General features: G+C 46.1%; 1 protein-coding gene across 1 annotated transcript in view; it reads left to right on the forward strand.

Moving 5' to 3' along the window:
• Positions 1–10,477, forward strand: part of Eya1 (EYA transcriptional coactivator and phosphatase 1) — a 119,631-nt gene extending 109,154 nt beyond the window's left edge. The window contains exons 15-16 of the mRNA XM_051196911.1: positions 249–349; positions 10,314–10,477. Coding sequence (XP_051052868.1) covers positions 249–349; positions 10,314–10,394 — 182 coding nt within the window. The 3' untranslated portion in view covers positions 10,395–10,477. The remainder of the gene's footprint in view (positions 1–248; positions 350–10,313) is intronic.
• Positions 10,478–11,005: the final 528 nt, after the last annotated feature.

The following is an 11,005-nucleotide window of genomic DNA, read 5'->3' on the forward strand; positions in this document are numbered from 1 at the left end:
CCCAGGCACCCATTTTTCAAGAGACGGATAACATAACTGCTAATGAATCCACACCCTTTGCCCCACAGTGCTATGCTCATACTATTCCAGGGGCTAGCCTCATTTCCCGGGTGGGATGGAGTTGGATCAGAAGCACGAACAAAAAGCGTCTATTCAAAGCGACTGCGCATTGTCACACTGGGTTCCACTGCGCATTGTCGCACAGTTCCCCAGCTGTCCCACTTCTGAAATGTGCTCTGGCCCACTAGGAAAGGAGAGCTGCTTTGAGAGGATCACCCAGAGGTTTGGAAGGAAAGTGGTGTATGTTGTCATAGGAGACGGCGTAGAAGAAGAGCAAGGGGCGAAAAAGGTAAGCCTCCCCCAGGGGCGCCATTTGAAGCCTCGGCTCCTTCTGCACACGGGCATTTTTCTGTGAAACGTGGAGAGATGCAAGCACAGAGAGGGGCGGAGTAGAACCCCACGGACAGGAGTGAGCATTTCCAATGGTGGTTGGTCAGAGAAGCAAGCCTCGCATTGCAGCCGCCCTCCAGAACACAGGTGACACCCATGCTGTCAGGAAAGACGTTGTCGGGCAACTCACACCTTGTCACCCAATCCTTAGACAGCCTCAGATCCTCTCCAGCGTCACTTCGGAAAGAGGTTTGCTAGTAGTCAAAGCTGGCGTGCAGAGATGGCATAGACAGACTGCCCTAGAAGACGTGCGCCTTCTTTTTATCACGAGGACAGCACCAGCCCTGCTTGAGGAACTGCGAAGGGGAGGGTGGCCTTGGCGCAAAAGCCTCTTAAGGGCGTGGCCTGTAGCCCATTGCTGGCATCACAATTTCTGCTTCTATAACTTTAGCGTTCCCTTAGCAGAAACTGTCTGCTTTGGCATCTCATTGTGCTTGCCATAGGAGAGGAGCCCTTTCCCTCCTGAGTGGCTTTGCCCAATCTGCTTACCACTTGTCTTGCTGGCCTCTGTCCCTCCACCCAACACCACAGTCACATTCATCTGGCGACCTGCTATCTTTGTTCCTTCCCTGTTACTATGGCAAAATGCTGAGACCAGATAGGTTATAAAGAACAGATTGAAACCGGGCAGTGGTGGCAGGAGGTAGAGGCAGGCAGATCTCTGTGAGTTCGAGGCCAGCCTGGTCTACAAAGCTACACAGAAACTCTGTCTTGAAAAACAAGCAAGATTGATTTGGCTTTAGTTCTGGAGGCTCAAACATTGAAGAGTATGGTGTCAGCATCTGGTGAGCACCCTCTTGTTACATCTTAAAATGGCAGAGGGCAACCCCAGTGGACACAGGGCAAGGTCTTTCTTCATCTTTGTAGAAAATTACTAATGCCACATTACTCCCTTTCACACACGCTGCCCAATCACATCGTGAGCCCAATTTAACTAATCCTAATTCCTGCCTCCAGTCCCCACCTTCCATTAATATTACCATAGAAAACTGAGGGTTGTTTCTAACACGTGAGCTCTGGGAGACACCGTCAAACCATTACCACCTCTCTTTTGCCGTGCCCAGCACAGCCCCCCGGAATACTTCCTCCCAGATCCTCCGTCATCATTATCTGGCTTGGCTCTCAAAACTCAGGGCATGCATCTTGTGTTTTTAGGGATCTCTTTAGAGTAGTGCTCACTTACACTGGAACAGGAGCTACAGTGTAGTGGAAATAGCCAATCCAGGCTACGTATGATTGACAGCTTTGCTGTCTACTTACTCTGTCCTTCCGTGTCATTTTACGCTGTCTCCCCCAAATGGGGATTGTCACAGTGCCTCTCTGACCAATTAGATTCACTAAGACATGTGACTCTCAGAAAGACAACAAAAGGCAGCTAGGATTACACAAATAATTATGAATGTCTGCTTTGACAACTGAGTGTGACCTTGGGGTGGAGATCTGTTAAAGACTCTAACTTCAACTTTCCTATACGCCTCTAAATCTTGGTTCGGGGAACTCCATGTTTCTTCGGGGACATCCGTCACGAGATGAACAAAGCCTCCTCCTTTCCCCACAAACTTATTCATAGGACTCTGTGTCCACCACCGTGACGGACGCAGCATGCTCAGCTCTTGGCCCGTTTTCTGGTTAGAAGCATCACCCAACATCCCAGATCTCAGATGTAGCACTGACTAAGCTCTGCAGATGGCTTCCTTCAGCTCCAGTGCCTCTGAGCTCCAGTAAGAGCACAGACATGGGCGCTGTGTCCGTCCATGACAGAAGATGCCACCGGTGTGCCTGGCAGTGGCTGAACTGTTCATGCTTGATCGGAGCCACCACCATTGCTGCGTACATCTGTCAGCCCAGGCTGTTAGAATTCCCCAAACTGAGTCCTGGCAGCTGAAGAAGAATGGTTGGTGGGAAGCCAAACTCAGGTTGTCTTCTTGGGAAAGCGTCTGGAATTCCCAGGGCATCCCTACACAGAACATCCTAATGACCGTAGGAGCCTGGGGGACGAACGATATGGCGTTCCTGAGCAATGCTCTCCACGCTGGCCTTGAGCCAGCTTTCCAACTGCCCTCTGAGTTGGGCCTTCCAAAATTTAATTTCAGGAGGAAGATACGGGACTGTGGTTTTCTGGTTTGTGTTTCACAGGAGGAGGATGGGTAGCCCTGGTGAGCACAGACAGGAGGCAAGCACTCCTGGTCTGATGCAATAATTCAAAAGTAAAATGAGACTACATTTTCTGTCTTTGAAGGGCAGATATTTATCTTTGGACATATTTTTTTTTTTTAACACCAAAAAGAAATTAGGTACCCACCCACTGGCAATGAACATTTTCTTTAATTTTCATTTATGACTCATCTTTACTTGAATGTATGTGGTGAGAGGGGAAGAGAGAGAAGACAGACAGAAAAGAAGAAAGGCTCCTTGGACCCTATAACTTACTTGTGTGTGTGGGGGGGCGCGTGTATGTGGGTGCATGTGCGTGCGTGTGTGTGTGTGCGTGTGCGTATGTGTGTGCGTGAGTGTGTAAAAAATGTCAGTTTCTAGAAGGTTAGAGTATTGTACTTTGAAAACACTGGAAGCTATCAGCTTAATCCCTCAGCGTATCAGACTACCCAGCCTTTTCAAGACAATGTGTGAGCCAGTCCTTAGAAGAAGCTAATCTTTACATAGTGGTTCTGTGAAGGTAGAGACTGAGAATTGGTGACATATAATAATTAACTTAGAGGTGAAAAAAAAAAAAGAATAGAAAACCACAGTGTCCACACATAGACAAGGTCAAAGGAATGATGTGAATAAGATGGCTACCCATACTCTGGCAAGATCAGTGCTCGGTAGGGGAGCGTGGGTCACCAGATTTGAAACCCATCCCCTGTTTTCAGTCTCTCCCCCTCAAAATCTCGCTGTAGCTTCACAATGATGCTCTGAGGAGGTGTCCTCTTTGACCCATCTGACAGGAAACAGACTCTGCTGGGCCTGGTGACACATGCCTGTATCCCTAATGCTCAGGGGACTGAGGCAGGGAAATGGGAGCTCCAGGACAGCCTGGAGAACCTTTCTCCAAAGACCACAACCAAACCAACGGGGCTGTGGGTGGGGTGGCTAAGTCAGAATGATTTGAAGCCAAACTATAAACTCAAGATATTCCAAGCACGCTAAGATTTCATTTTTTAAAAGGTGTATGGCTTGTTAAATACTGGCTACGTTGGCTTCTTGGTGGGTGGGGAAGACATAACCAATACATAGCATAGGTGCCCCCCTTTCCTAATTTCACACAGTGGTTGTTTTTTTCCCTTAGCCCTCTGTCCGGGCAGATGTTTGCACACAGGCATCTAGAGCTCTGTTCTGCCCGTCCTGCCCAGTGACAGCTTTGTACTTCTACAGCATGCCATCATTCTGCTCTATTAGTTACCGGGTGATTAAAATTACTGAACAGAATTAACAGGGAGCGAGTGCCCATCCCCCGGGGAGTTCTGCACATCTGAGCATTCTACTCAAAAATCACAACATTTCGCCTTTCTTCAAAACCAATTTCAACTGCTTAGCCGGCAGTTCTTCTAAAAGTGCTATAGCTCTCTCCCTCCCTCCCCGCAGAGATGCCTTTTATCTGCCTAAATCATACTCTTCAGCTAGCAAGGGCTTTTTAAAGCCAGAGAACAGTCAGCACTCTCCAGGTGCCCATGGTGGACTCTTCTATCTCTCCAGTTCCCATTGCCAGTTCTGTCAAGCTTTCCTAAGTAATGCAATCTACTCCTTAATTTGTGTTATAAAAGTACTTCCTTAGAAATGAAGATACGGCATGGCTTGAGCGACGGACGTAACTAAGTATAACGTAAATAATCAAAATGATGAAGTAGTGATACCTGGTTTTCCTTGCTAGATTAATTTTTTTCAGAGACCCAGTTAAATCTTTGGTGAGTAAGCAAGCACCCATCATTCTGTGTTCTGACCAAGATTTCGTTGAAAAAAAAAAAACTGTGTCTCTTAGATGTGTACCCCAAAAACTGCTGAGATCCAAAATTACGCTGAGTGCCTGGCCAGTAGGGTCTCGTTTTAAACTCCAGAGAAAGCTGCCTTTGTTGGGAAAAAGAAAACATTTGCAATGCAATCTGATTCTTTGCTTTTTTTTTTTTTCTTTTTTATTTAATGGTGGGCACAGAGATTAAACACTAAGTAGAGATCAGTTTATTATATAGCAAGTCATTTGTTCATACTGAATTATCACACATCATATGAAAAGCCAGATACTTATACAGTTATAAAGTAGCAGGGAAAATAATTTAATGAGGAACATCACTAAAGGGGGCAGGGTTAGGGACTTTGAGAGCCACTGTCCTCCAGGGAAGCAAAGGCTCAGGGACTAAATGTTCTGTGCCGGGCAGTAGGTTTTACTGAGAGCTGCTACAATCATCAGTCTTTGGAGGGCTCTTAATTTACAGCTGCTCGAGTATCTGAACCTCTGTGTGCGTGTGAGTGGCCTAGAAGTCGTGTGTGCACAGCACAGAGAGGTTTTTATGTTTTTGGAACAGGGATGGTAATTCTGCGTTCGCTCTCTGCATCTCCTTTCTCACCGAGCAGTCTGTCCCGGCAGCTATCTGTACCAGAACACAGAGCACTGCACCACTAATCCTTTAAGTGGCTGTACCAATGTGCTGCTGTGTGGGTGTGCTATTATTATTTTACCAGCCTGTCGGAGCTGAGCTTTTCAGGGGCTCTAACGTTTAGTGTTTCAAGCAGCAGGTCCTCAGGGAACATTCTGCGAGTACATTCCTGAAAGTGCAGTATTTACACCATTGAGGAAGCTCTTAGATTATAGGAGACCTTTATATATATATATATATATATATATATATATATATATATATATATATATATATATATATGTTCTCTGTATTGCTTTGGAGACTGTTCTGGAACTAGCTTTGTTCACCAGGCTGGCCTCAAACTCACAGAGTTCCGCCTGTCTCTGCCTCCCTCGTGCTGGGACTAAAGGCGTGTGCCACCAATGCCCAGCTATTAATGCATTTTTAATAATTATATAAACTTCAGTTTCCATGTGAACAGCTGGGTACATAGCTTTTTTTTATAGGATGGATATCATGTGTAACCAGAAGAAATAAATGCAGAGTTTTGTAAGGAAGGAGGTTTGAAGAATTGTACCTATAAGCCAGAACAGGAATGGCATGTCATTGTGTTCCCCTTGGGACATATTTTGGTTCTAAAGATTCCCAGATCTGTACCCCTTGAGGCTTTGTTGCCTGTCAGCTCCCCTTGTTAGGGATCTCTATTTCCACAGTGTCTGACCTCACCAAATGAATTCAGGTATCCCCAGCCACCGGCCATTCAAATGCCCCTGTTCTCTGCAAGTCTCCTGTCCTGCACACTAACTACAACACAGCTTTCTCTGCAATGAGCTAGTCACACCTTCCAATCTCCCTTTCTGTGGCCCCTGAATAGTTTTAAATCCCTTCTTCCCGGTGTTTTTAGGCATTTGGCAAATATTAGCCTCCCTTCTCATCCATTTACAAGATAAAAATCTAAACTCCTTATATTCTCCAGGCATTCCCCTGAAAAGCTTCCTTCCTTATTAGTCTGGGTAATGAACAGAACATTCCAGCCTGTTGACATTCCAGGCTAATTGCAGAAGATGCTTCCCAAACCTCTTCCATCTCATCAGCTTTGTGTGGCTAGCCACACTGGGGCCCATTGACCCCCGTGGCTTTGTTTACTCTTCCTGGTCTGTCTTTCTTCGCATCCAATGCTTTTGTTCTAACACCCACACTACCCCAGTTGTGATTAGCTGGTTCAATAGTCTGTCTTGTCTGCCCAGTGGTCCCGAGCTCTGTGTTATGTATCCATTCTCCATGCAGCTATGGTGCTCCACAGGAAATGGCATTTGTTTCAACCATAAATTTGGAAGCAACAACAAATCATTTACACTACTTCGTTTACCGATAAACTGGAGCTTTGGGGAGATGGTGCCATAAAGGGACCTCATTTGGCTAAGGGGAGACTCAGGCCTCCTCAAAGCCATGTGCTACTCTTTCCTCTTTTGGCCGCCTATCTTCTGGTTTTATATAAGAAGTATTTGTTTTAGTGACCAAGAGTAATCTTATACACAGAACACACACACACACACACACACACACACACACACACACACACACACTTTATGAGTAGTTTTTCCCTGCCGGTCCCACCGCCATGCCTGCTCCAAATAACACATCGAGACTCTTTATTTGATATAATCTGTTGGCCAGTGACTTGTTTCTTATCGGCTAGCTGTGTCTTAGGTATTAACCCACTTCTGTTAATCTATGGATTTCTACGTGGTCTCATCTTACGGGAGAGAGCGGCTGGTGTTCCTCTCCCCCCAGTCTCTCCATCCTGACTCCTCCTCACTACTTCCTCTTCCTCCTTGTCTCCTAGTCCCGCCTATCTTGCTTTCCTATTGGCCGACAGTGCTTTATTCATTAACCAGTATGAGAAACATATTTACAGAATGACATCTCCCATCACACACGCACGCACTTCATTGGTCCAGTTTTCCCTGGTAGTGTCGAGTGTAAAATCCTGGCATTGGTATGTACTTGGGTAGGGAAATATTACCCTGTGCAATATAGATCTGATGCGGCAAGAGTCACTGGCCTTCTCTGCTAGGCTGTTTTCTATGAACGAGCCACTTGATGGTGGACACTGCTCAGCATCCCTCTGGTTCTGTGAGAATGGGGCTGTTGCCCACAGCAGGCGTCACTAGACATTCTTGATGGTACTGAGGCTGCAGCTGACATTCTCTAGGGTGTGTCAGCTCTCATCCGAAACCTTTGGCAGGTTCATTCCCGAGGAGGAGGCGCTTCGATGCCCCTGCACTGAGCCGAGCTTTCTTACACTGCAGGTGCAGTTCTCAGGGCACAGCTTGGCCTGAGTTTATCAGTGCTCCGCAGGGGAAGAGCGAAGGTTCCTTGTCTCTCAGTGCTAGAAAACCATCCAACTCAGGACTGTGAATAATTTCTCCTTTCTAGATGTTGTTGTTTGGACTTAAATAGTCTAAGTGGGCATCCAATAAACCTGTATGGAGGAGACACAGTTCCCAGGAGTGCGTTGGCAGCCCGCGAGTCAAAGAGCCTGTTTTGCACCTTAATTTGTCAATGGGGTCCTGGTTTTTTGTTTTTTCTTCCAGTTCCCTTTTCAGTCCCTGTCACTCATCTTGCTCTCCACTCACGGAGTACCGGTAGCTGTCAGATTTGAACTGAGAGTGGTTGTATGTAAAGAGAACTTACCCCAGGCAAACACTTACCTCCAGAGCACCCTGGTTTCCACAAGTAGTCTATGTGTCTGGGAAAGCGGATGTAGTGAAGCTTCTCCCCGCTGGCCCCCTGGAGAGCCTTCAGCATGCCCCTCCTGGCATCCTGCAGTACCTATACTCACTAGGATGCATAGGGGTGAGCAGCAGGTTTGGGGAGATGGCTCAGCGGTTAAGGACACTTGCTGCTCTTGCAGAGGACCCAAGTTTAAGTCCAATAATCCATGTGCAATGGCTCACAATTGCCTGTAACTAGAGCTCCAGAGGGCCCAGTGCCCTTTTCTGGCCCCCAAGAGCACCTGCACTTACATGCACACAGCCATACTTACACACACACACACACACACACACACATACACACACACACACACACACTGTAAAATAAAACTTACAAAAAAAGAAGGTATGAAATAACAAGCTGATTTCAAAAACAAAGTCTATAAATATAGATACTATGGAGGCATTTAAATAAACTATGGGTTGAAAATAATGAGTATCTTTCTTTTAAAATGTTATATATCTAAAATGAGCATGCTGAGTAGTAAAAACTGTACATATGCATAATTTCTGTGTTTATATATATCAAAATATAGATTTGCTTCCAGTGGTCAGTTTAGTTGTAGGGAAAGAAGTGGTTTGTATTTATTTGCGTTGTTCCACAGTCTCGGAGCGTTTTATAATACACAGGAATGTGTTCTAATAAAGGAAGAAAGCTTTTTGTGTGGCAGATGATCAGTTTGCCACACTCCTCTATGACTCAGTCACTCAAACTTTTTCAATACCTGCCTGTGCCATGGGGCTGTGAGTTGTTCAGCTACATAAAAAGGCCACAAGGTACGGGGAGGGGACACTGTAGCATCCAGGGAGGGAGGGAGCACTGTGGATTCCAGGCAGGGGAGCACTGTAGCATCCAGGGAGGGGACACTGTAGCATCCAGGGAGGAAGGGGACACTGTAGCATCCAGGGAGGAAGGGGAGCACTTAGAATCCAGGCAGGGAGGGGAGCACTGTAGATTCCAGGGAGAGGAGCACTGTAGAATCCAGGGAGAGGAGCACTGTAGATTCCAGGCTTCAGACTTCACCCAGACCGGGTAGGAATCTTACTTTTCAGTCCTTGCCTGCTGTTATTTAAACCTCCCTCTTCTCTGCCTTCCATAGTAGCATAACTCGTTACTGTCGAGTGATTTGAGTTTTCGGAGATCCGTGCTATCTGTGGCCTGAGCCCATAGAGCAGTCTGAGTACCCTTCCAAACGCTCACCTCCCACGCTCAGCTCAACTGTCACTTTCTTCTGGGTATTTCCCTAGCTTCCTGTGCCTTTCATGTTAGCACACTGATGAATTCCCGTGTTGCAGTCTGAGAAGGTGAGCCGGAACTGCCTGTCTCAGACTCTTCTGTTCCCAGACCATGGGCCCAGAAACGCAAAAGATAATCTTCGCTGAATAAATAAATGAGCCATGGTACAGACTGCAATCTAATAGTGCCCAGGGAGCCATCTTTCTATACATCTGAGGTGATTTTAGGCATTGATTTCTGGACTATTCTCTTATTGACACATCACAAAGATACATGGATGCCCCTCAGTGGACTGAGTCTGGAATGCTGGATATTAGAGTTAGAGAATGCAATAAAAGACCGTAGCAGGTAATTTGAGCATATTAACAATATTAACATATTGTGTATAAGCATATTAAACAGTGTACATGTCATTATATAGTAGGCTTATGAACTATATCAGGCTACCTACAAATCTTTAAAATCCATCTCCCATGACAAGCTTTCACCTTCTTATTTTGAAATTTCCTCAAATTCTTCAGAGCTGTAATTGCAAATAGTCTATCTGCCTCTAGATTATAGTGTGTGAAAGAACCCCATTTTCCTCTGAAGAAAACAGAATGTTGTTCTCAGAGATTTTGCCACCGCATAAATACTTTTTCAAATGCTTGTGAGTAGGGGTCTGCTTGAGCCTCTGTAGGAGGAGGGGCTACCCTCTTTCCCGGACAATTGGTTTGGCCAGGTGTTCACAGACACTTCTGTCTGAACTTAATTTGTGCCTCAGTGGCCTGAACAACTGCAGATACACACGCACACACTAACCTCAGCTGTTCATTTACAATCTTTCCCACATGGAATAGTCATGAAGGAGAAAGCTGCTTCATCTATGAGCAAGATCGCATTCAGGGGGGAAAAAAACCGCAAAATACTATCAACTAAGGAAAATTTCCTAACCCGTAAAGTATAAGCTTTTAAAACTGTCAACGTTGACAACTGCAAAGGTCATACCTGGAAAAGCCCCGGCTTCTTTTCAGTGACTTTTATTTAAACGTTTGAATTGTCATTCAAGTCACAGTGGAGTTCTAGTAGAGAGAAGCGGATGTCACACCCACACCCTTGTTCTTGGGGCGGGGCCGGGGTTGTGTCTCGCGAGTAGATGTGACATGAGTTGTACTGGCTGGCAGGTTTTACGGTACTGAGATGGGGAGAGCAGGACAGCGTGGTCTCTGTAAGGAGGTGTGAGGGTTTATGTCATGTCCGTCAGGGTCTCTGTCCTCACCCTCTGTCTGTCCTCTGCAGCATGCTATGCCCTTCTGGAGGGTCTCCAGCCACTCGGACCTCATGGCACTGCACCACGCCTTGGAACTGGAGTACCTGTAGCGGCCCCCCGCCCAACTGACACTGCGCACCTGCCCTGTGGCCAGAGACAATCCAGCAGGCCTCAATCTTGCGTCAGTGCCGGCCGGACTGCAGAGTGTGCCAGCTCCAGCGTATGGATGCTGTGGCCTCGACTGCTCCCCTCGAGGCTACTGGAGGACCGTGTGTATCTCTTCAGAACAGCTGTTGACTCTAGTACTGTGAATCCAGTGAGAAGAAGCCATGAGAATGTTCGAGCACCGTGTGATGTGTCTTGGCTACATTAACTACATGGTTCAAACCTGTGAAGAAAAGACCTACAGACACTTTGGTTTTTCAGCAAATGTGACATAAACAGCTTCTCCAACCCAGCAAACTTGATTCCACAGCAAAGACTAAAGTGTTGTCTCCTGGACAATAGTGGAGGTATTTTCTCAAAGGTTTACTTTTTTTTTTTCTTTTTTCTTTTGGTGTCTCCTACCCAGGGCAATCTGTACATCACTACTTATTTATGGAAAGACTTTTGAAAAACAGATTTGCTGAGGTATAATCCATATACCATATAATTCACCAAGACAGACGTCTCAATATCAAATAGTTGAAGGGACAATAACATAAGAAATAATCAATTAAAG

The sequence above is a fragment of the Phodopus roborovskii genome, unplaced genomic scaffold, assembly GCF_943737965.1.
Source record: "Phodopus roborovskii unplaced genomic scaffold, PHOROB, whole genome shotgun sequence".
Lineage (NCBI taxonomy): Eukaryota > Metazoa > Chordata > Mammalia > Rodentia > Cricetidae > Phodopus > Phodopus roborovskii.